Source organism: Lepus europaeus, chromosome 4, assembly GCF_033115175.1.
Source record: "Lepus europaeus isolate LE1 chromosome 4, mLepTim1.pri, whole genome shotgun sequence".
In the NCBI taxonomy this organism is placed as follows: Eukaryota; Metazoa; Chordata; class Mammalia; order Lagomorpha; family Leporidae; genus Lepus; species Lepus europaeus.
The window spans coordinates 3,044,813-3,070,411 of NC_084830.1; the positions used below are offsets into that span (position 1 = coordinate 3,044,813).

A 25,599-nucleotide genomic window follows, 5' to 3' on the forward strand; every position below is an offset into this window, starting at 1 on the left:
GCTGTAAGCGCTGCACACAGCGTCGGCCCCTCTCTGTCCACTTCTGACATTTACTTTGGTGTAGCAGGATGCTGATGGCGATTATAGTTGTCATTGGTTAGATTTATTCAGTGCTGGTTTCTGTGGGTCTCTGTTGTTTGGAGCATTATCTCATTTTATCATTCGTGATTCCTTAGCTCCTTGCTGCAGCAAAACGGCTCTCAGCAGGGTTGAGTGACGTCCCTTAAAGGATTGCGTGAGGAATGGGGAAGGACCAAGCCATTTCTTCGGACATGGGTCTGACTGCACTGCCCCAGGCCCCTCCCCATGCAGACCCCTCTGCTGCTGTGGTCCTCAGGATCTGTGCCTTTCCCTTCCGCGGTGACTTTGACCTCTGAGGCCAGAGGCCTTGTCCTCCTCAGCCCCACTCACCCCCGGCTCCTTCCTTAATCCTTTAGGGCGGCTGCCGCACATGCACTTAACTGCACTTGGTCTCCATTTTCTTCATTTGGAAAAGGGGGCTGATAACGCTCCTGTCCTGAGTCGGTGGCCGGTCAGCTGCTTCTGGCTGTGGGTGTCCGGAGTCTGAATATCCATGTGCAGCCTGTCCCAACACCAGGCTCACGGGCATGGTGGTGCCCCTTCCCTCCATCCCTCCCTGCTGATGAGAGGGACGGGCTGAGCTACAGGACAGCGCTCTTTATCTCAGGAAGCTCTGCATTCTCGCAGAAATGCTGATTTCTCATTATTACTTGCTCAAACCTCTGTCACACAGAACAGACTGTAGACTCCTTGGGGACGAGTCTGGCGTCCAGCCTGGCCCCTCTGTGGCAGCTGGGGAAGTGCTGTTGGGTCGCAGGCACACTCCTCCCCCCGTCCTGCCTGCTGGCTGCCTTGGAACTTGGTGTGCACGCGTTTCCTGGGCCAGTGGAAACCTCGTCGAGCAGAGTGCCTTGATGTGGCTTCCATCCTTAGGCCCTCACGTGGAGCAGCTGCTGCTGAATGTCTGGATCCACGAGGGACGCCCTGCACAGCCCTCGCCTCGGGGTCCGCCCCTGTCTGCCTCGGAGTGCTCAGGACACACCGCAGCTGCCGTCCTGGTTAATGAGCCTTTACCTTGTGTTTGTGCTCTCTTCAGAGAAGAAGGATGTGACTCAGAGCCTGGAGAACTACACGTCCAAGTGTCCTGGGACCATGGAGCCCATCACCCTCCCGGATGGCCTCACCCTGCCCCCTGTGCCCTTCACCAAGCTCCCCATTGTCAGGTAAGGTGGCGGGGCTTCCCCACCCCACGTGTGGAGATCTTGAGAAGAACTTCCATGTTTTCCCGGCTGACGACCATCCTGGGACGTGTGGATGCGAGCGTCCCACAGTGACCCCAGGCACTTGCCTGTTCAACGGCAGAGCCATGCCCGGACCCAGGTCTGCCTGGGCTGTGACTGAGACCAGTCTGACCTTGTCACTCTCCTAGCTACAAGCTTCCAGTCAGCTCCTTTTTCTTAGGCCATGTGGCCCAGCAGCACTGGAATGGGAGAAACTTCTGGAACATGCCAGGAGCTTTCTGGCCTCAGTGCCTTTGCACGTGCTCTGCCTCTTCCTGGCGTTCATTGTCTTCTCCCTGACTTTGTCTGGTGTTCACCCATTCCTTTATTCATGTATTTTAGAGAGATTTTTCTTTCTGTAATTAATTCGAGAGGCACAGAAATAGACAGAGATAGAGAGATGTGGATTCTGTCTTCTGGTTCACTCCAAATGACTGCAGTGGTCTAGCCCAGTCCTGAACACAGAGCCAGGAACTCAATCCAAGTCCCCAGCAGGGGTGTCAGGAACCCCATCACCTGAGCTGTCGCCACTGCCTCCTGGGGTCTGCGTTAGCAGGAAGCCGGAGTCAGCTCGGTATTGAGCCCAGGCACTCAAATGTGGGAACCAGGCACCTTAGGTGGTGTCTTGACTACTAGGCTAAATGCCTACCTCCCCTCCCCGCACCATTCCTGTAGACTCACGGCCAGCTCAGTTGCCTTCTGGGTGCAAAGCCAGTCCTCTGGTTTCCATGGTACATTGGACACCTCCGTCACGGCATTCGCCATCATGTGTGGTCCAGGAATTGCCTTCCCGTGTGACCGTCTCTCCTGCCGGGTCTAGACTTGAGACGGTGGAGGCCTGTGACTCCTACAGAGTGGGCACCTGTAGAAATGGATGAACTGACCTCAAGTGATTTCCGTGTTCCTGACCCATCTGAAGACTGAAAAGCAGCTTGAGACGTGGCTTTGCTGCTAATGCTGTGACCCTAGGTGTCTGTGGAATCACTCAGTTGCCTTGGGGTTGGGCTGCTGGTCCCCGCCTGCCCCCCACATTGAGAACAGCCCTCAGGCATGAGGTTTCCGTGAGCACCTCGTGCAGCAGGAGTGCGTGGCGTGGGCTGCTCAGTGTCTCTCTCCCTGCAGCTCCTTGAAGGCAGGTGTGGTGTGGCCAGAGCTGTGTGACCCCCAGAGCTGGGCGGGCAGGGCCACCGGGCACACATATTCCTGGCAGGCGTGCGAAGGGCACGCCTGAGTGGCTGCTCAGCTGGAGCTGGCCAGGGCAGTGCCCACAGCCTGGGCTGCAGCCTGAGGGCTTGCGCTGGCTGCCACTGGCTCTGTCTCGGGAGGGATGTGCAGCAGTGAGGCACGGGTGGGCCCGAGGAGGGCGCAGCTGCTCCGCCGTGCCCCCTGCCTGCTGGGAAGGGAGGGCTTCCTCGTGGACTTCTCTCTACCGAAGGCTTCGAGTGGAATGTGTTTGATTTGGAATTAAGGGCATGATTCTTTTTTTTTTTTTTTTTTAATAAAAGACTAGAAAAGCCTTTCTTAATTTTTATCTGCATCGTGGCTTGGATTTTTTTTTTTTTTTTTTTGACAGGCAGAGTGGATAGTGAGAGAGGGAGAGAGACAGAGAGAAAGGTCTTCCTTTGCCATTGGTTCACCTTCCAATGGCTGCCGCGGCCAGTGTGCTGCGGCCGGCGCACCGCGCTGATCCGAAGGCAGGAGCCAGGTGCTTCTCCTGGTCTCCCATGGGGTACAGGGCCCAAGCACTTGGGCCATCCTCCACTGCACTCCCTGGCCACAGCAGAGAGCTGGCCTGGAAGAGGGGCAACCGGGACAGAATCCGGTGCCCCGACCGGGACTAGAACCCGGTGTGCCAGCACCGCAGGCAGAGGATTAGCCTAGTGAGCTGCGGTGCCGGCCTGGATCATTTTTAAATTCAGAAAACCTTGTGTAATAGAGCACTCTGCACTTCATGGAATGTTCTGGGCCTTTGATGCGAGCAGGCCTCTCATCAGTGAAGCTGGAAAGGGTTGTTCCTCACAGGGCATGGCCACCAAGAGGGGACTTGAACTCCCAGAGACGCCGGAGGGAGGGAGGCTGAGCCGTCCAGGCAGCCCTGGAGCTGAGACTTGAGGCCTTGGGTTTGTTCTCCACTAAGCTGGGGCCTTGGACAAGGACGTGGCCTCTCTGAGCTTGGTTCTCAGGTTTCCCACAGGCTTGGAAATGGCCCCTTCATGGACTGTTTGGTTTTATTTCGCCATGGCTCCTACATACACCAGCACCAGCATAGTTCCTGGCCCATGGGAAACACTCAGTGAATCTCTGTTGTCTTTTTTTTCTTTTTTTAAAGTTTTTTTAAATTTGTTTATTTGAGAGCTAGAGTTACAGACAGAGGGAACAACAGAGAAAGGCATTCCATTCACTGGTTCATTCTCCACATGGCTGCAGTGGCCAGAGCTGGGCTGATCTGAGACCGGGAGCCTCCTCTGGGTCTCCCACGCAGGTGCAGGTGCAGGGGCACACTTATTTGGGCCATCTTTCACTGCCTTCCCAGGCCATTAACAGAGAGCTGGATCAAAAGAGGGGCAGCAGGGACTTGAACTGATGCCCATGTTGGATGCTGGCCCTGTAGGCAGAGCTTAGCCCACTATGCCACAGCACCAGCCCTTTGTTAAAAGATTTATTTGTTTGTTTTAAAGGCAGACTTAGAGAAAGAGAGAGAGGTCTTCCATCTGCTGGTTCATTACCCAGAGGGCCACAACAGGCTGGGCCAAGCTGAAGCCAGGAGCCAGGAGCTGCATTCAGGTCTCCCACATGGTGACAGCGGCCCAGATACCTAGGTCATCTTCCCCTGGTTTCCCAGGTGCTCCCAGCAGGGAGCTGGGTCAGAGGTAGAGCAGTTGGGACTTGAACCAGCACCCAAATAGGATGCAGGCCTTGAAGGCTGCTGCTTAACCCACTGAGCCACAACGCTGGCCAAGTTTTCTTCTTGTTGGAGACATTTTTATACCCACACTTCCCAACAGTGCATGGATCACATAGGCCTGGTGTGGTATCAGAGTGACAGCAGCAGCTCCCTTCCTCACATCCTCATCACACAGTGTTCAGGAAGAGAAGGAAAGGTGGGGTCCTCTCAGGGGCCTTGACAAGTGTCCCTGTGCTTTCCACCGCCCCAGGTCCACGCCCCCAAACCATATGACGGAGGTGAAGCCTCAGGATTGTTGGCCACTGGGGCGGGGGTGGGGGAGTGGACGTTAGGAGCCAGCCCTCAGTCCAGGCCCCGTGTAGTGCGTTGTAACCCGCTCAGCCTGCCATGCTGTCCCAGGCACACACTGCCATGCTGTCGGGCAAGACAGCACACTGGTGGGAGCTGCCCTTCCCTCCTCTGAGAGGGAGGCCTTGGACAGAAAGCTCCGCCACGGAGTGCGGGTGTGCTGTTTTGTGAGCTGTGTTGCCTCTTCCTGAACTCGTGACATGTTCTGCTAGAGGGGCTGGGTCTGGGGCCTGTGTTTTTATCCGAGATTAATTTTCATGCACAGATACACATTCGCTTACTTTAATGTGCTTGCCAGCTTTTGCTTTTGTGCTGTTCTCCGAAGTTTCCGCTGCTTGGAAAGATAAGGAATTAGGACAAACGTGATGTCCTTGCTCTGTAATTCTTCAGCCTCTAGTGTTTTTCTTCTCCTTGTCCAAGCATGATCTTTCTTCTCTAGAGATACGCCCCGGGTCATGCTTCTGGAACAGGCCGTGGGAGCTTCCTCTTCCGAATCCCTCCCCGTCACAGGCCTCTGACGCGTGAGCACTTCCCTGGGCTTCAGGAAGGAGGAACTGTAGCTGACAGTTATTGATGTGACTTCTTAAGGCCAAACATTAATAACTTCCTTTAATGTAAAATTGGAAAAACCATAGGATTCTGCCCAGTAGACTTGTATCCAAACTCTGTTTTCTGTAATTAATCGTGTGGCTGTGGAAGAACCGTTTAGCTTCTCCATGCCTTCATCTCCTCCTCCCAAGTGAGGCCGCTGGTGCCGAGCTCCTGTGAGGACGGAGTGGGATGCTGGGGAAGTGCAGTGCAAGCAGCAGAGGTCTCTGCAGGTCTGTGTTCTGGAAGTTCCAGGGAGCTCTTGCAATGATTAAAGTGACTTTGCCGTTTCCTGCCAGTTAATGCTTTTGCCTGTACATACAAGTATTAAGTTATGTCAGCTGAAGTAAATCCATCGCTCCCTATGAAATGAAATGTGACTTTATTTACTCTTGAGAATTCATGTTACTTAGAGCTAGAGCTAGGAAATGAGTGGTTGTGTTGGTCCATGTGTCTCCCATCTGATTGTCTATCATCTCTGTCTCTGTCACTTTCACCCTCTCATCTGTCCATCCATCCATTTATCCATCTTCCTGTCTCTCTCTCCCCATCTGTCTTTATAATCCATCCACCCACCTACCTTTCTGTTTGTCCATCTGTCTATATATCTGTCCATTACCAGTCTATCTGACCATCTTTCTATCTATCCACCATCTGTCCATCCACCCATCTGTCCATCTGCCTACTTTGCTATATGTATACTTATGGTTTCCTGTAATATATTATTATATGATAAACTCTATCCTATTGTTCTGATGCTTACATCATTCCTGATTTGGCCAGTGGGGGCCCCTTCAAGAAGACTGCTGTGTCCTTTGTCACATGTGTAGGGTTCATCTTATCTAACACTTCCCCTGCTCCAGCCCTGCAGTCAGCCATTTCTTCCAGCAGCTTTGGCTCCTTGCAGTGAGAATGGCATACAGAATAAGATCGCAGGTGCTGGCATACGCGTTGCTCCTGGAGGGCCTGCTAGGCAGTGTGTCTGTTTACGTACACGTATTACGTGCACCCAGGGTTATGTCTGGAGTCATTTCTGTGTTTGGACACCTCGAAAACCACGAGGTCACGTGGGTGCCTCCAGTTGCAGCCCAGCCCAGCAGGCTGTGTTCCAGGTATCTCACATCTGCAGCCCCTTTTCTGATAGTGAGGATCCTGCCCTCCACTGTCGTGAATGGCTACCTCTCTGTTTTCTCGTCTGTCACCTGTTGTTGTCCTGTGTGTCTCCTTGTGCAGCTCTACCTGCCTGTGCTGGGCTGCTGCTGGACCCAGTCCATGGGCTCTTCCTGCTCTGCCTGGACCCTGTCACCCATGCTGGGCTGTGTAGGCACCCCCCTGGCTCTGCCCTCCCTGGTGGCATCAGGACTGACTTGTTAGGGGCAGGAAGGGAAGGGGGTGGGTGCTGTTGGATGCATTTTGATCAGTAAAGATGCTCGTCCTTAGACTCTTAGTCTAGACTGCTCGGCTCACCTAGAATTGGTCAAGTGGTTATTGTGTGGGTACTATTCTGCCTTATTTCCTAGAGCGTTTGCAGCAGCACACATAAATATGCATTAAAAATAGTCAGTCCTGCCAGAGTGTTGGGAAAGCAAGGGCGCGATGGGAAAATAAAAGGACAAGTTCTGTTAGTACCTGGAAGTCTTATGGTACCATGTGAGGGCTGGAAGGGGCAAAGCATGACCCAGCTGTGGACAACAAGAAGTCAGCCTGCTGGGTGCTGAGGTCCTCTGTCTCATGAGCAGACAGGTCCAGTCCCCCTGGGGAGACACGTCTTTGTGGTGACGAGGCTCGTGGGGTCTCAGGAGACCTTGGGGTGCAAGGGATGGCTTCCTGCACAACATCACCGCAGAGGTCTCCTCCGATCCCGGCAGTCGGCGGTGCACACGCAGGGTGTGTCGCCCCAGTGTGCTCACTGATGACCAGCGGTGTGCCTGGCTGGCTGCTGGCTGGCTTACTCTCCGGCACCACCACGGAGAATGTCCAGAATGACGGATGGACTGCTGACACATCAGCTTTGCCTGGTGAATGTGATTTCTCCTAAGTGAGCTTTTGGCAGGAGCCAGGCAGCACCTCGCAGAGTTATGTTCTCAGGCATCAGAGAGAGGCGGCTGGGCGTGGGGGTGCTGACTGAGGGCGGCAGCTGCCTGTCACAGGTGCTTGGTTCCTGGCAGTCGACCGGCGAGCTGGCGTGGGAAGCTTCACTAGAGGCACTGCATACAGGCGGTCCGCTCCTCCTCGGTCTTGCTTCTCATCCTCACCTACAGCTGGAACATGATGTCAGTCCTGCACTCATGCAGGGCTTTAGACCCCAGAGTCCCGCATGGATGGGACCGCGAGGGTGGAAGCCTCAGGTAGTCCCACTGCCTAGGATTGCCTACTGGGAGATCCCCAGGTCTTTGGTGGGTGTCACCCAGAAAAGATAGCTCTCATGTGATTGTGGATGCCTGAGTCAGGCCCAGCTGTTGTGTCCCCTTCCTGGCTGGCCATGGGGTCCTTCTTCTGTGTGCGCTCCACCCCTGCCATCTGCTGCCCTCAGAGAAACGCAACAGGTGCGGCGTCCAGTCTTGGAGTTGAACCTCCAAAAACAGTGAGCTACGTAAGCCCGTCTTTCTGCATGGGTATTTTGTCCCGGGTATTTTGCACTAGTCCTGTACAGCAGCTCTGCGGACTGGGCCATAGTCTTCCTCAGAAATCAAGTCTGCGGCTATTTTAATGTAGTAGCCGATGATTTCAAAGTCCTATGCCCAGGAACGCTTAATTTAAAAAAATAGTCACATCAGGTGTTGCGTGTCCCCCTGCTGGCTCCAGGAAGCCTCAGCGGAGGTGCCTTTGGAGAGTGAAGCACCTTGTTAGTGCTACGCATAAGCTGCCTGGAAGATCCCGGCCTGCGCTGGAGAGGGAGTGAGCACACCTGCGGAACAGCGCTGTCAGACGGAGAGCCCGTCCTCCTGATTCTGGTGCCGGAACAGATGGTTGAAGCCACTTTCTTTTCTGTTGAGGTCTCTCAGTTTTTGACGATAAAACCATTTTAGCGACTTACAGGAAAATACTTACCTCTTCTCTGGAGCAGGAGAGCCTGAACTAACCTCACCCCTAAATGATTTCAAGTAATTATGATGCAAATTAATAATAAAAAAGGAGACAAAGTGCATTTCTATTTTAATTCTATTGCAGAATTCAATTAATCTAATATGTATTGAGTGCCCAAGATGGGTCTGGCCCTGTGCTGACTGCCAGGGACTCAGTCATGGTCAAGGATGACCTCATCTGCCAGGAGGGCTGCCAAGCCCTCTGTGGGCACTGCTGCCCGGAGGTCCTGCCGAGGACAGTCAGCTCAGATTACAAGCCATCCGCTTGATTCTCCGCAGAATTGCCCACAGAGGGGGCTGACCAGTAGTTATAGCACCAGCCACAAATAACCATGCAGACCCAAAGCACACCTTATTAAAGAAGAAATAGGTGCCATTTCCCACTCACCAGTGAGCCTCCGATTTGGGGTTGTGATGGGGGTGGGGAGTCTGTTTTTAGGAGCTATCGCTGAGCTCCTACCTGGCGAAGAGCCCTAGAGTTACTGAAGGTATTGAAATTGCTAAGAATCTAAGGATCTAAATCCTCCAGTTCTGAGTGCCTTTGGTGCTTTTGCAACTTAAAGTTTGTGTTTAATTACGCAGCTTGAGGGGGGATCACACACATTTAATCGCAAAGCGGCTGAGAGGCCCAGCACTGAGGCAAGCTGTCAGCCTCACAGGTGCCCCAGCGTGCGGGCCCTGTGCTCTCAGCAGTTGTAAGCCTGGTCCTGCATTTTCTCCCCGACTTGGTATCCTCCTGAAAGTAGTTCTCAAACCAGGGCTGTCAGAGCCGGGAGGTCCTGTCCTCCCCTGCAGTGTGGTCAGTGCAGGACCTGGAGTGTGGGCGGCTTCCCTGCTGCGCCACCTGCGGGCCCGGTGAGGCCTCTCACAGCCATCGCCCTTCTGTTACCTGCTCTCCAGTGCTGCCTTCCACGCTTCCCCAGAAGGCAGGCTGAGGCACTAAGAGGGGAGGAGAGAAAGGGATGCTGTTTGTCCTGTCTCTTCCCTCCCGTCCACTTGGCTTTGCCTGATTCCAGTTAGCCGCAGTGTGCTGAGCAGAGCCAGGCTTTCCAGATGGAATCTGGAAGAACATTCCTTCTCTGGGGCTCCTTACCCCGGGGATCCTGCTCCGCCACAGGCAGCGTCACAGGCCGAACGCGCGAGTTCTGTGGCGATCTGTGCCAAACAAATTATGTTGCCTTTAGGGAGGAGCCTTGGACAGTTTTCTGTGGTGGTGGTGGGGGCATATTTTATAAAATGACAGACGCAGAAACTGGAGCTCTGACCACTCAGCAGGGTGCTCTTCTGGCTGGCCTTGTCTTCAGTGCTTCCCCGCGATGAAGCCTGATGCCAGCCGGGCCGTTTTCCAGGTCCCTGAACTCCCTGGCTGCCTCACCTTCCCTGTGTCTGGCCTTATAGTAGTGGAGGGAGAAAGCAGGAGGCCCGTGCTTCCTCTGGGAGGGACCTGCATGGCTCCCACCCCTTACCCGGGGGCCAGAGCTGCTCCCGTGGCCTTATCTCTGGGAGGTGGGGGTGGAGGGGCATGCAGGTGCGTTGCCGGCATAGTTGCTGTCATACCTGTTCTTCCCCATCCAAAGGGGGTTCCTTGTCATCTGGGTCCCAGACCCAGCAGTATTCCTGAGCTGATTTACCACCTTGCCAAGACAGTCTCACAGGAGAGAACCCCCCACCGCTATGGTTTCAGAGCCACCATCTCCTGCTGTCATCCGTGTCCAGCTGTGGGATTTTGGGCTGTGCACTTAATCTCTTGTTTGATAATGGCACCCAAGCTAAGACGGTGGATGTGATGCGTCAGTGAGACCACACAGATGAAGTGTGGGGTTGGTTCTCAGTGAGTGTCTGTGAGCCGACCCACCCCGGGCAGGCAGGGTAAGGGTCAGGTGGCACTGACGGGAAAGCAGAGGTGCTGTTGGCCCCTGACCTCCCGGAGCCCAGGGCAGCCCAGCCTGCTGGTTGCAGTAGCAGTGGGGGCTCACCCTGGGCCTTGTCTGTGGGGCCAGGGGAAAGCGGCTGTGCCCTCGTCCCGGGGCGGGGGTATTTCTGGGACCTCCTGGGCTCACTGTGGGTGGCATTTGGCCGCCTTGCCCGGCTGCTGACTTTGAGGGCTTTCCCTTCCTTTGGTTCATCTCCTCTGACCGATCCATTGTTGCTCCCACACGTGCTGTTTCCCTGAGGCCAGGCCAACGTGGCCGCTGACATCTTTGTGTCATTTGTCACAGGCGTGTGAAGCTGTTGAACCTCCCCGCCAGCCTCCGGCCACAGAAAATGAAGAGCGCGCTGGGTCAGAATGTGTCAGCCAAGAGCCCCTTCATCTACTCACCGATCATCGCACACAGCCGCGGGGAAGAGCGCAACAAGAAGATAGGTAGGCCCCGTGGCTCCAGCTTTGTCTCCCCGCCCTGCCTCCCGCTGCCCCTGGTGCCTCTGGATGTCAGCGCAAAGCCCCAGGCTGGCCACGTGTGTGCCTTTCCTCCCGCGGAAGCTTGTCTGGCTTGCTGCCTTTGGCAGGCAGCTGTCCGTGGAGCTGAGTTTTAAAGATCTATTTCATCGAAGGCGTTTTCAGGAAAGTCCCAGGAACTGGAAAGAGCTGTGTTTATTGAGACTTAACACAGGTGACGTCAGAGTGGCAGTGGAGACGAGCGTGATCTCACACGGTCTGTACCGACTTTCCACCCAGCAGAGAAAGCTCCGCTCTGGGGTTGGGCCGTGTCCCTGGTGCTGTTTCCCCGTGAACGCATGGAGAGGGGGAGAGAACCCTGGTTCTGTTGAAGACCTCGCCTCTGCCCTTCCGGCTCCAAGCTCCCTGCCCCTTCCCAGCCTGCAGCCGCTCATGTCTCTTCTGTCACTGACAGGGGCACAGCGTGCCCCAGGCCTGCCCTGTCCTGTGTCCTGGTGTCCTTCGCAAGGCCTGGCCATGGCTCGAGCTCTCTCCCTCACTGCCCTGGAGGCAGAGCCCAGGGTCCCTTTGCATGTGGGGCGGGGATTGCCCGTCGTGCTGGTCAGCCCGTGTGCCCCCGTGACAGATATGCAGGGGCCTGCATTTCCTAGACAAGGAGCCCGATCTTAGGGAAGGCCGGGCGCTGCCCAGAGACTGACCGCCCTTGGTCCCCTCCTGGTGCAGGCCCAGGCCACCGGCAGCTCTCTCGCTCTCGGCTTTTGATCCTCAGTGCTTCCTGTGCTGCCTCTTTATTTCCGTTTTTGATTCCCGTGCCTCCTTTTAGGGAAAAGGCACCTTTATTCCTTAGGGGCCCTGCCTCGCATACCACCCCTGCTGCCTGCCTGTCCTGACCCCCCGCCTCTCTCACCTCTGCTTCTCAGATCCAGCCACATGACTCCTTTCTGGTCCTTGAACACCATGGCTTGTCCCGGTCCCATGGTTTGGTTTGCGTGGACCTCGTCCTGCTGCTGTCGCTGCCTCACTCACAGTCACGCTGTTTGGTCTCTGTTCAAATATCACCTTCTCGGAGGGGGAGTCTGCTGCTCCCAGCACTTTGGAGGCCACCCTGCCCTCAGCATCCCTAGATTGCCCCTCGGTAGTGCCTTTCCCCAACTAAGTAGACGTTTGCCTCTTCATGGCTTCCCTTCCGCAATGTAGCAAGAGGCCGGGAGCTCTGTGCTGCTCCCTGCCCCGTCCCTAGCGCCCACAGCACAATGAAAGAGTGAATGGAGTGGACGGAGCTTGTCCAGGACCTCACTCCAGGGGACTGGCCTTGCTGCCCAGTCTGTGCTGTCCGCAGTGCCGCGTTGTCCCCTGCAGAAGGGACGCCGGAGCGCTGTGTGGAGCTCACCATCGTAGTGAGTGTTCCTCCTGTAATTCCAGCACCGGCTGGCCGTAGCTCCTGGTAGGGCCTCACCGTGACCATCACCGACAAGCTGCAGGTTGTCCGAACTCCCTGGAAACAGTGCTCAGCCACAGGGCGAGGCCGAGGTGGGAGTCCTAGACAGACCTGTGCTTTCCGTCCCTGGAGATCACTTCTGCATTCAGATGCTGCTTGCGAAGAGGCTGGCTCGTACTCTTGTGCCTTTAGTTGTCGCATTAATTTTGGAGGAGTTGATTTTTATCTCCTTTTATAGACGGAAAAACACAGACTCAGAGAGATGGTTTCCTACAGGTTACTCAGCTGGTTAGTGGCAAAGCCAAGAGCTGGGCTCCCACATCCCCAGACCAAGTGTCCCGCTCCGAGGGGTGCTCTCTGGTTTGCTCTAACGCGCACGCACACCTGGTGTGGCCCCAGTTAGATGCAGATGACGCCTGGCTCCTGAGGGCTCAGCTACAGATTCCTGGCTTCATGGTAGCGTGGCAGCCACCTGTACACTGTTCTGTCCTTTGCTGTCAGTGTTCAGTAAATCATGTGAGCCCAGCTCCTGGCTGTGTAAGTGTTCCAACCACGTTGACACTGGGCTGCACTGAGCTAAGCCAGAGGGGTGCAGCCTGTACCTACCCCACCCAGTTCATGCAGCCCGGACAAGTGCATAGGAAGTCGAACAGGGAGACAGGATGTCGGTGAGAGTTCTCCAGAACCACAGGCCAGCACAGCAGAGGTGCTCCTGGGTCCCTCCCCTTTGAACCTGAGTAAAGACTGAGCGCTGGGGAGGTGGGGCCAGAGAGGCTCTAGAGCAGACTTGTACAGAGGGCTTAGGGGCTGGAGGCCAGGCTCCTCTTCTTGAGACCAGCTGTGTGATCCACGGGGCCCAGCACAGCAGGGAATCGGGAGGCCCCGGGTTACAAAATTATTAAAGATTCAAAGACAGCAACATCAGAGCCTTAAACCCAAGGCCTCGGAGCTTGGCTTGGAGTCTCTGCCCTTGTGGCTCGTGCCCAGCATCCAGCCTCATTACTGTTCTTTGTTCTTAAGCAATTGGTGGGGCTTCCTTTTGTGAATGAGGCCCGAAGCTGACACCAGGTGGGAGTTCTCATCGTGGTGGGATGCTGGTGCTGCAGGTGCCTGTTCACAGGAGAGGATGGAGACCGAGGGGTGCACATCGCCTGCCCTGAGCCAGCCAGCCAGGGCACGGCAGGGCCCTGTCTCCTTCCCTCGGCTTAGCTCGGCACTCAGGGACGGACGGTTTGTTTGTTTACTTATTTTCATTTTATTTGAAAGGGAGAGACTGAGAGTGAGCGAGGGAGGGAGGGAGACGTGGAGAGAGATCTTCCATCCACAAGTTCACTCTTCAAATGCTTACAACAGCCGGGGCTGGGCCAGTTCAAAGACGGGAGCCCAGAACTCTGATCCAGGTGGCAAGGACCTGAGTACCCGAGCTGTCACCTCCTGCCTCCCGGGGTGCATGTTAGCAGGCAAACTGGAACTGGAGTTGGAGAGGGATGCAAACCCAGGCATTCTGATACGGGATGCAGGCATCCCAAGTGGTGTCTGAACCGCCATGCCACACGCCCTCCACTCTTGTCCTCTGTGATATGGTTTTTCATCATAGTAAGAAGTGCCTGCTTATATATTGATTCAGTGGATGATGTCAAACTTTGTATTTTTCTGAAATATCTATAACAGAAGGTTCAGCTGAGATGCATAGTATTTGTTGAATACTCATGGGTAGGAGAATGTACTTTGTGTTCCACGGCTTCTGATACCTTTTTGACAATTTTCTGCCTACACTGTGAAGACTCGCGTCCCTTTAGCCTGAGATTCTAGTCTCTGTAAGTCCATCTTTTACTGGGCACTGGAGGAGAGGCAGACCCTGAGGGCCAGTGCTGAGACCGCCTGCGCTCCACCTGCACTGAGTTCCGGCCTGAGTGCCTGTGTGCAGGCTTTACTGGGCCCTGCTCTGAGAGGGATGACGGCACCCAAGGTCCCAGGCAAGGCCTGGAGGGGTGAAGAGATTCCTCCCTCTTGTGAAAGGACCTGTGGTATCCCCAGATCCAGTTTGAGGTCACTGCTGCCAGGCAGGGTGGCCTGGACAGGATGTGGCAGCCTGAGGTTGCAGCCTAGCCCTGCAGCCCCCACTCTGCACCGTGTGACCAGGCCACCTGGGCTGCACGTGTGCCCTCCATGCTGTGGGCATGCTGGGAGCTCACTGGGAGCATTGTGCTGAGGTCAGGTGAGAGAGTTCCTGAAGTCCCTGCAGATGACGTTTGCACCGGCACTCGCGTGCCTGGGGCTCGGGACTGGGATGCAGCAGGCAGTCAGGAGCGCTTCCTCACACAGGCGGCGGCAGACATGGCCACAGAAGCACCTGTCTGCACAGGTGACAACGGGCGCAGGGGATGGGCCGAACCTGAGACAGCCGGTTTCGCCGCCGCTGACTCCTGCTCCCCTGCTGTTTCAGGGAGGGACTGTTGAGGCAGGGGCACGGGCAGGGGATTGTCTGTTTCTGACAAAAATCACTTCTCACAGACTCAAGGATTGACTTTAGACTTCCCTGTTGTGGACGAAGGCTGTCAAAGTACAAATTACTCTTTTTGGCACCCTGGAAAGCACAATGATCATTTTTGACTATGAGAGAGAACGGATCTGTGATACCAGGCATAAGGAGCTGTTTAAGACACAATGAGTTCTTCATCTTTGGTTGGGGGTGGGCTGGGGTGCCAGTCCCCTGCAGGCCAAGGGAGGCTGCTAAGGGTGGAGGGGGCAGGTGGGGTGAGCACGGCTGCCCTGGCTCCCTTGTGGAGAAGCCCCTGCAGCTTATCAGAGGCTGACGTCAGACCCCTGCAGAGAGAGGGCAGCCTGAGTCCGAGGAGCTACTGAGGGGCAGCTTGGTGGAGGGAGAAAGAGCATGGGTTCCGGAGCTGACAGCCTAGGGTTTTGAGTCTCAGCAATGATTTATCAGGGCCTAAGATGGGCAGGCCGCCCCACCTGTCAGGAAGAGGTTTCCTTCTTCGTAAAATAAGACAAGTACTGGTTCCGACCAGGTGGCAGCCGGGCCTGCACTGTGTTACTCTGTGCCATCCTCTTGTGAATGGATCCAAGATGCCAGCTCCCAGTCACCCATCACCGGTGTGGTGGAGCTGGTCCTGGATCCTGTGCAGGCTGCCCCGGCACAAGGTGTTTGCAGAAGCCGAAGGCTCCGTGAAAGCCGAGGAATTCCGATCAGCAAATGCTGGAAAAGCCTCTTCTTCCCTTCTGCCACCACGTCTCTGCTAGGCCCCGCCCGGAGTTCCCAGGCCTGGGCCAGAGTCCTTGCGGCACGAGATGCTGGCGGTGGTATTCCCAGGCAGGTTTGCTCACCCGCTGAGACCCCGAGTGCCTGCCTTGTGACCTCGGGGTCACTGCTGTTCCCCTGAGGTGAATACAGACAGCAGTGGGGCAGCCGTGTGGAAGGGCTTAATGCCTCACGCGGGGTCTGACGTTCCTTCTCTGCCTTCCAGTTTCATAGCCAGTGTTCCGGGTGAGAGCCAGGCTCTGCCTGCTGGCGTATCTTGGACACCGGTCGTGGGTGCTCTGCTGGTGTCTCGTTGCTTTGTAAGAAATCGCCAACTTCCCAGTTTAGAGCAACACAGATTGATTTCCTCACTGTCTGTGAGATCAGGGCGTCTAGTGCAGTCCTGTGCCCAGCTGTGTCCACATCTCAGGCTCGTCCAGGGGAGGTCTGTGTCCATACCCCTCATGGCGTCCTCAGCCATTTCCCTGAGGTGGCCTTCCGCAGGTCCCCATACCCTGCTGGCCCCAGCCCCTCCCTCAGGTCCCCCTTCACCCCTGCTGGCCTCAGCCCCTCCCTCAGGTCCCCCTTCACCCCTGCTGGTCCCAGCCCCTCCCTCAGGTCCCCGTTCACCCCTGCTGGCCCCAGCCCCTCCTTCAGGTCCCCGTTCACCCCTGCTGGCCCCAGCCCCTCCCTCGGGTCCCTGTTCCCCTGCTAGCCCCCAGCCCCTCCTTCAGTTCCCTGTGCTGCTGGCTTGAGTTCCTAGTGGCCACCCCTCCAGGAGGGGTCTGGCCCCTTTTATGGGTGCACTTGATCACGTCTGTCCCATCTAGAACAATCGCCCTTTTGAGGAACTCGGTCAGCTGGTTGGGGACCTTCATTAGGTCCACAGGAACCATTCACCTATGTTCTGTCGTGTGGCCTGGTCATGTTCACAGTCAGGGCGTGCTTGGGGTCTTGGGGTTGTTTCAGAGTTCTGTCTCCCCCAGCAGCTGCTGAGTTACAACTGACAAGGGGGTGGGCTGGGTGGAGAAGGCATGGTCTTGGGGGGCACAGGTGACCCACACTCTGGGCCTCTTGCCAGTGACCCCAGCCTTCTTCCTGCATTGACAGCCTGTGGGCCCTTGGGGTGCTGAGTGCTGTAAGGGCCACACCAGGTCCAGTGCTGCATGGACGGACAGTAGCTTTGTGAGGTAGCCTTGGGGTGCCAGCGGGAGCACAGCCTGCAGAGGGTGGGGGAGGCACCCTGTGTGTGGCGTCAGGACGACGGCGATACTTTGCTTTGCGTGGTTTCAGAGAAAGCAGGGGCACACCACGCTTTGAACTTCCCATCTTGCGATGGCCGTGGCAGCCACCGCCTTGGTGGGAAGAAAACTAGCTGTCAGCCGGCTGATCTGAAACCCTGTGAGAAGTTCAGAACTACCTGCTAACCCCAGGGTTCTTTTGTGTGTGTGTCTAGATTTCCAGTGGGTTCAAGGGGATGTGTGTGAAGTCCAGCTGATGGTGTACAACCCCATGCCGTTTGAGCTGCGAGTGGAGAACATGGTATGTATCCCTGCCGGGGCCTCTGTGACCGAGAACTCCAGCGTGTCACTAAAACGCATCTTTGCTTAGTGTTAGAGGCACTAATTCTGGCACACATGTCTGCTTTGCCTAAGATGGTAAGCGTTTGGCGAGTGAAGTCCGTGTTTTGTCATTACTGTGTCTCATGCTTGCTGCCGAGTAGACATCCGAGGCACAGAGCAACTTTGGGCTTGTACATGCCCCGAGCTTCGCCCGTCGGCTGTGAGATTGGAAGTCAGCACTTTGGAGTTCACAGGAGCTTACTGGAGGTTGTTGTGCTGCTGGGGGGGGGGGGGGGGGGACACAGGGATCGAGGCGCAGGGGGAGCTGTAGAGAGAGGTGCTGTGTTGCTGCGCCATGTAGGGTGTGGAAGATTCACGCCCTGGGTCCATGCTTGCTTGGGGGACTTGTGCCACCTTCAGGCTACCGTGGATCCCTTCCCAAGGTTCTCTGTACTGCGGCATGGTTGGGTTCCTTCCAGTTTCATAACCGGTGTTCCAGGTGAGAGCCAGGCTCTTTCTGCTGGTGTCTCGCTGAGGGCCGTACCCTGTGCCAGGCCCTGGGTGGGACCTGGGGGATACGAGGGCCCATAGGCCTCATCCCTGGTGTGAACACAATGAGCTGTGTTGGGGGTGCATGGCGCCTGCCTGGAAGAGATGCCCCTGCTGGCTGGGCCAGACTGCAGGGTGGAGCCACAGTTTGCTGCGAGCCAGGACTGTTGGGCAGCCCTGCTGCGTGTGGCTGCTCCCCGAGCCTGTGTTAAGCCTGCAGTCCTGAGACTCACTGAGGACCAGTGTTTCCCCAGCTGTCGGACAAGGGTGCACTGGCCTCCAGACATGGCCGTGGTCAGCCTCTGCTGTGGCCGTCTGGCTCTTGGAATCCAGGAGGGGAATTTACCCCGAAGTGGTTAAAGTGTCAGATGCCTGCTGCTGTTTCTTATACATTTTTTTTTTTCATTTTTAAAAGTAGCATTTTTACCTGGTTTAAAAGTGAAAGATGATGTATTTTAATAAATCAGGAAGGCTGGAGACTTAGACAAGGGCAAAGCACCACTTGGGTCCAGCTGGCATACCACGGTGCTGTGTCGAAAGCTGACTTGTGGAACACTTGAGACGTGCACACGCCACCCGCATTTCAGGCAGGCGGCGGTGGCCACACCGCCCTGGCTGTTTTAAGAAGACAGAGAGGCCAGCGTGTCTGTTAGAGATGGAAGTGCCCTGCCCACTGCACCCCTCCACACGCACACAGGCAGATCACTTCACACCTTTGCCTCACACGCGGGTGGCAGGCGTGCACACTGCCCCCAGAGTGTCTTTGCTGCCGGTGTTTCCTGTGCACAGAGTTAGAGACAGTGGTGTAGACAGCATTCCACACACCCAGCTGTCTACACCATGCGCACATCTGTGCATGCCGTTTTTATACCTCCTGACCTCACACCGGCATCTTGCTTTCCTGCGTTCTGTGTTTGTGCCTTTCCTCCCAGCACACCCACTCACATGCCTTGTCCTGCCACAGATAAAAGAGGTTTGTTTTTTTTTTTTTTAAAAGATTATTTATTTATTTATTTGAAAGTTGAGTCACAGAGTCCATTTGCTGGTTCACTCCCCAAGTGTCTGCCCGAGCCAGGGCTAAGCCAGGCTTGAAGACAGGAGTTCTGTCTGGATCTCCCACATGGGTGGCAGAGGCCCAAATACTTGGGCCATCTTCTGCTGTATTCTCAGGCACATTGGCAGGCAGCTGGATCAGAAGTGGAGCAGCCAGGATGCAAACCAGCAGCTATGTGGGATGCCGGTGTGGTAGGCAGTGGCTTTACCTGCTATACCGCAACGCCGACCCTGGATCTGAGAGTTTGAGGGCTGCCTTGACTGCATACTGTGGAAAGCGGACCCCCCACAAACAGGGCGGGACTCTCTGTGTCTTGAGTTCTTTAGTTTATCTCAGCAGGGTTCTGTAACTGTGACGAAACTTGCACATTATTTGTTAGATTTACTCCAAGATAGTTGGAGTTTTGGTGTCTTGTTAATTTTTTTAAACATTTTATTTTCCAATAGTTGACTGGTAGATTGTTGACATCTTTTAGATTGTGGGAGACCAGGAAGAAGCTCCTGGATCCTGGCTTTGGCCTGGCCCAGCCCCGGCCATTGCAGCCACTGTGCAGTAAAACAGTAGATGGAAAATCTCTGTCTCTGTTTCCCTCCTGTTTTCAAATAAAAAATAAGTCCTTCAAAAAAGATAAATAAAATTTTCCTTTGTGTTCGTATTCCCATTTGGTACAAGAAGAAAGCAAAGCGAACATCAGAAACATGGTGGAGAGGGCCACAGTCCAGGGCAGTGGCTGTTGATCTGACATCCCGTGCGTCACGTGTGCATGGGCTCTGCAGTTCTCTGTGGGTTCTAGAAGCCGCAGCCTTCCACTGCCTTGTTCTGGGCTGCCAGGCGTGCAGTGCAGGCTGGTCCTGCTCACGTTGCTCTGTGCCTTGCTGCAGGGACTGCTGACCAGTGGAGTGGAGTTCGAGTCGCTCCCTGCGGCGCTCTCCCTTCCGGCCGAGTCTGGTCTGTACCCGGTGACGCTCGTAGGGGTCCCGCAGACGACTGGAACGATCACCGTGAACGGTAGGGGCTTTTCTGATTGCTGCTGTTGAGGGGCTGCCACACTGCTGTTCCATACACTGGGGTCCAGAGCCTCTCACCCATCTCGTTAGTCCTCGTCCATCAAGGGATGGGGAAAGACTGCCTTTCCTTGGGATGTGGTGCGAGTTGGTGGGGTGTGATTGGCACCTGCCAGGCCCCTGCTGCGGTGGGCGGGGCCCTTCCTGTGCCCTGAATGCCTCCTCCTCCAGACAGTCTTCCAACGGCTTGGTTCCTACCTCTGCACCCTGATCTTCCCTGATGCCACGATGTCCCATGTGCTCCCAGGAAGCCCCTGTCATCTGCTGGACCTTTTGGGAGAGCTGGCTGTGCACGCTGAGCCCTTCTGCCGCCGGTGCCATGCACCCCTCCGCGTCCTGAGTTTAACTCTTGTCCCTTCACCAGAACACGTCTGTGACGTCACTAGTGGCATTTTTCTGCCTAAACCTGGGACCAGTGGTTTGGTTTGCTTGGCGCTATAGTGCTCATTTGCCACCCTGCACGTGTGGCGAGCTCTGTCCTCCAGCCTCGGTGACACCACACCCTCCAGATTTTCCGCTGACTCTGGCCCTTCTTCCTCAGTCTTGCTGGTCTCGTGCAGGTGCCCCCGGGCAGCCCAGCCCTCTAACAGGTGCTCCTCGCTCTGTGTTTCTTGTCCTCCTCTCTCTTCCATAAGTCACCTGTGGTGAGGGTGTCCCCAGCCTCACAGCCCTGCAGACTGCTGACCACCCCTGGGGTCGAGTGCCCTTCCCTGGCCTGCGCCCCAGCACTTCCCAGCTATCCCCCTGGTGTCCAGTGGGTGGGACATGCGTGTTCGACACGTCCAACCCAAGTGCACTGCCTCCCCTCCCCAAAGCAGAGGGGTCTCCTCTGAGACCCCTCTCTCTCCTCTGAAGGCATCATGGTCAACCAGTGGGAGTCACTTTCCCTTGTCATCAGGCTGAGTTCCCCAGCCCTGTGTGGTCCATCTCTGTGCTCCTCTGCCGAGCCTTCCTGCTGGGTTACACTTTGTTCCTGTGCCTGTGCTGTCTTGCAAGTGCCCTATCCTTTTGCGCGTCCTCCCCTACCTGTGTGGGTTTAGTGGTCCCTGAGCCGTGCATCTCTGTGCAGAGCAGTTGGTGTTGTTCTTTGGCATGTCTTGTGCACGAAGCTAGACGGGCCGACTCTGTACTGCTGGGCACAGTAACGTGTGGACCCCAAGTCTCTGTCATGGACTGTTATGTGACAGCCATTTCAGCAGCGGCAAGGAAAGGCCTGGTTCTAATCAGGGATTATAAAGTAGTGGTTGCTCAGCAGGCGAAACATGCATCAGGTTCCTATTGAAAGAGAAGTGCGGGAGGCCCTGGTGCCAGGTGTGGTTTGTGAGGAGAACAGTGGTTTGCCCATTGCAGGGGTGCTTTGACAAGCCCACCCTCTGAGGGAGGGTGACCTGGAGTGGTGTTGAGAGAGTGGCTCCCAGCCAGCGGGAGCCACAGGAGGACCGAGGAGGCTGCTGGGGCCCCAGGAGCCCTTGAAAGCCATGCTGGCTGCTCCACTGAGCACACCCCAGGCTCACACGCGTGTAGGCAGGTTGTACCTGAGCTCGAGCCACTGGGATGGTTTAATTTTGTTGCACAGTAAATGCTGTTGACAATGATTAGTTAAATTTCAAAAGCCACTCTACAGCTTTGCTTAGTTTCAAGTGCTCATCTCACCAGTGGAAAATCTGCTCATCTTAAACGGCAGTGCTCACACACACAGCCGGTTCGCCCGTCACGAAGCCGCTGCAATAATAATGATTGGCTCTTGAACTTTCATCTCTCAACAGAAGGTTCTGAAGCATTTTTCAAATACTCATTAAATTGCATTATGTCCTGGGAAGGAATATTAACTGTCATCCTCACTGTGGAGATGGATAAATCTGAAAAGCAAATGAGTCCCGGGCTGAGATGCTGACTACGGGTTGTGCAGAGATTGATGGCTTACAGGAGCTTCCCCATTTGGGCCCAGTCAGCCTGGTGGGATGGGAGTACAGGTGCTGTTGTAACCCCCACCACCAAGGAGGAGCCTGAGGGATGTTGAGGCTGTGGGCAGGGACCGGCAGGTGATGGAGCCAGCACCGAGACCCAGGTCTTCTGCAGGGTTGCCCTTGCTGGTTGGGGACTTCAGCAGTGGACACAGGGCATGGAGCTTTGCTGGGAGTTGTGACGTCTCTGTTTTCCTGTGCCCCAGGTTACCACACCACCGTCTTTGGTGTTGTCAGTGACTGCCTGCTGGACCACCTCCCGGGAATAAAGACCAGCGGCTCTACCGTGGAAGTCATCCCCGCTTTGCCAAGACTGCAGATCAGCACCTCCCTGCCCAGGTACCCGGCGAGCGCAGGTGTCCAGCCACTGGCAGGAAGCAGCCTGGGGAGCCTCCCCTCGTGAGGCACGCAGGCTCTGCGTGCGTCCAGCATTCTCAGGCCCGGAATCTGCAAGAGGGAGTCTTGAGAGTGCGCAGTCATTCATATGTTTTGCCCAGAGTGAATTAGAGCAGTCAAGATCTCCCATACTAAGGCTAGGACCGACTGTGAAATTATTCTTCCAGAAACAGTCAGGATCTTAGGGCTTCTAAGAAAATCACTCTTCTCTTTGACAGAACTAGTTTATTTTATTTTTTAAAAAAGTATTTATTTATTTTTAAAGAGTCACAAAGAGAGGGAGAGACACAGAGTGAGAGCTCTTCCGCCTGGTTCACTCCCCAGATGGCTGCAATGGGGAGTGTTGGGCTGGGCCAAAGCTAGGAACTATGAGCTTCATCCGGGTCGCCCACGTGGGCATGGGGATCCAAACACTTGGGCCGTTCTTTGCTGCTTTTAGCAGGCCATTAGCCAGGAGCTTAATTGGAAGTAGAGCAGACAGAACCCGAACTGGCACCCATATGGGATTGTTTTATTTTTGTTTTAGATTTTCAGCATCACAGGGAAGCGTAAAGGAGAAAGGGAAGTAGGTGTCGGGAGGCCCGGAGCCAGTCCCTGTAAATGCTTGGAGGTGCTTCCCGCCACTTGAGAAAACGCTTGCCTGAACACGGTGTCATAGATGAGTTTTTGTGAAATCACATTAATAAGCTTTTCCTCACACTTTCACAGAGTCTTAAAAAACTCGGTTTTAGTTGCTTTAAAAAAGGACACCCTAAAGATATCTCAGGATTGTATAACCGCCCTTTCCTTGCTGTTGGATTTGGGGCGTTCTCAGTTGTTGCCCTCAGGGGTGACACTCCTTGGACATCCTTTGGCTATTTTTATCAGATGTGTCTGGGATTTTCTGAAAGGTTTTAAGCTCGTTTGTGTGTCTGATGCACGCTTGTTGCCTGCTGGGCAGTGGGCTGGGTGCCAGAGCTGAAACCGTGGGCCCAGCATTCTGGGGCTCGGTGCTCAAGGAGGCTGTGTTTAGTGGGAAAGATGGAGAAGGCAGAACCAGCATGGACACTGCCCTCAGGACCCCGCTGGGGGCCGTGAGGGGCTGGGAGCAGGAGTTAGCCACGCGCCGTGGGCAGCTGGGAGCATTTGTCAGAGGTGGAGAAAGCATCGGGTAACTGGGGACCACAGTGAAACGCAGGAAGCATGAATTCTAAAGCAGATCCCAGACCTGACTGTGAGAGCTCAGAGCACCAGCCTTTGAAAAGAAAGCTGGTGAGAGTTTTCACGATCTTGGATTAGCCAGAGTTCTTTGACATGTCACCAAAAGCAAGATCCACAAAAGAAAACACTGATAAATTGGGCTTCATCAAAATTAAAAACCGCTGTGCTTCCAGAAGCACCATTAAGAAAATGAACAGACAACTCATAGGCTGGAAGCAGATATTTGTACATCATGTCTCGCTGCTACTTAACACCCAAACTCAGCACCAAGAAGGCAAAGAACTCAATTAAACAGGTTGACAGAAGAATGGGCTAGCTCTCTACCCAGGAAGGACTTCCCAGGAGCTAACGAGCAACCTGGAAGGGTGGGCACATCATCAGTCTTTCTGGAGCGGGGACGGCGTGAGGGTCCTGCTCGCACCTGCTGGGTGGCTGTCGTCAGAAGACAGCGGCAGCCATGTGCAGTGCTGGAGAAGCTGGCGCCCTCACCATGTGAGTGCCGTCTCCAAGGCACCCTGTCCGTTTCTACAAGTGTTGAACGTAAATTGACCATATGACTCAGAAATTGGGCGTCTACCCAAGACCGAGGAAAGCACACAGTGACTCAGAAACTTGTACGTGAATGTTCACAGCTGCATTTTCTGTAATAGTCCAGAAAGTGGGCAGAACTTGGATGCCCATCACCTGGCAAATGGCTAAACAAAATGTGGCACGTTTGTACCTGGGCTGCCACTGAGCAAGGCAGGCAAGTAGGGCCCTGACATAGGAACCAAATGTGGCCCATTTACACCCGGGGTGCAGCTGAGTGGTAGAGTCGCAGAGGGGCCTGACACATGCTCCCGACACATGCTCCAGCGGGGGGCACAGGAGGCCAGGATGACTGCCTTTTGTCTCTCACTAAAAAAATGGTATAAGACGTGTTTTTCAAAAGGCCCCCTGTTTCTCTGGGTAAAGCCGCTGCCTGTAACACTGGCATCCCACATGGGTGTTGGTTTGTGTCCCGGCTGCTTTGCTTCTAATCCAGCTCCCTGCTATGGCCTGGGAAAGCAGGAACAGATGACCCAAGTGCTTGGGCCCCTGCACCTGCATGGGAGACCTGGAAGAAGCTCCTGGCTCCTGGCTTTGGTCTGGCCCAGCCCTGGCCTTTGTAACCATTTGGGAAGTGAGCCAGTGGATGGATGTGTGCTTGCTCTCTCTCTCTCTTTCTCTCTCTCTCTCTCTCTCTTTCTCTGTAATTCTGCCTTTCAAATAAATAAATAAATAAATGTTTTTTCAAGTGACTCTTGATTAAGTAAGTGTTGATTGTAACTGATCTGCTATAAAGGTCCCTGTGACTGGTGAAATCCACTCACCAGCATCTGTGGATACCACCTTGTGCTCCAGGACCCTGACCTAGGCCATTACCCCTTAGAAGAGCTCCCTGACGAAGGGGATGGGGGGGTTAGGCGGTTGGAGCAGTCATCAGGATTTGCTGACCGCTCCTATAACGTGAGAACCAGAGGAGGGGACGCCGACCCTGCCTTGTGGGGTTCAGGAAGGCTCCATAGAAAGTGTGGGATTTATAAAGCCTGGTCAAACACAGACCGTAAGGAAGGGAGTGAAATGGGACTGAGAACAGCAGGGCGGGGCAGATGCGGAGCCCTGGAGAGGCAGCTCCCCAGAGACAGAAGGGAGCTCAGCGCATGGACAGTGGGCACAGGCCTCCCTGTGGGTCGGCCACGCAAAGGAGCAGAACCCTGTGGGCAGTGGGGGCACAGAGCCTGGCAGGAGGACTGAGGCTCGGCCCGTGGCCTCATGGCTTGTGTATGGGCACACATGGGGCTGTGCCTGCCTTCCCATCTCTTTTTTTAAGAGATATTTATTTTTTTATTTGAAAGGCAGAGTTACAGAGACACACACACGCCCAGAGAGAGAGAGAGAGAGAGAGAGAAAGAGCGAGTGAGCTCATCTGCTGGTTCACTCCCCAAATGGCCACAATGGCCAGGTTGAAGCCAGGAACCAGGAGCTTCATTTTGGTCTCCTATGTGGGTGGCAGGAGTTCAGATACTTGAACCATGTTCTGCTGTTTTTCCAGGTGCATTAGCAGAGAGCTGGATTGGAAGTGGAGTAGCTGGGACTTGAACCTGCACCCATTATGGGATACTAGTATTGCATGCGGTGACTTAACCTGCTACGCCACAACACCAGCCCCTGCATTCCGCACCTTGAGAGATGCTGCACCAGGCCAGGCACCAAGCAAGCAGCCGCTGAACACGCGGTGGTCACTCTGTCCTGGGCTTGGGCAGTCACTGCCGAGATGCTCTTGTGTGCCACATAGGAGGTTCAGAGTTGAGGTGCTTATCAGTCTGTTCAGTGCATTCTTTTTTTTTTTTTTTAATTTTTTTTTTTGACAGGCAGAGTGGACAGTAGAGGGAGACAGAGAGAAAGGTCTTCCTTTTTGCCGTTGGTTCACCCTCCAGTGGCTGCTGCGGTAGGCGCGCTGTTCCG

General features: G+C 55.0%; 1 protein-coding gene across 2 annotated transcripts in view; it reads left to right on the top strand.

The window, feature by feature from the left end:
• Nucleotides 1-25,599, top strand: part of TRAPPC9 (trafficking protein particle complex subunit 9) — a 579,880-nt gene that overhangs the window by 108,900 nt on the left and 445,381 nt on the right. For both annotated transcript variants that reach the window (XM_062187950.1, XM_062187949.1), the window contains 5 exons: nucleotides 1,118-1,244; nucleotides 10,448-10,593; nucleotides 16,780-16,865; nucleotides 19,370-19,496; nucleotides 21,723-21,855. In XM_062187950.1, the coding sequence (XP_062043934.1) occupies nucleotides 1,118-1,244; nucleotides 10,448-10,593; nucleotides 16,780-16,865; nucleotides 19,370-19,496; nucleotides 21,723-21,855 (619 nt within the window). The remainder of the gene's footprint in view (nucleotides 1-1,117; nucleotides 1,245-10,447; nucleotides 10,594-16,779; nucleotides 16,866-19,369; nucleotides 19,497-21,722; nucleotides 21,856-25,599) is intronic.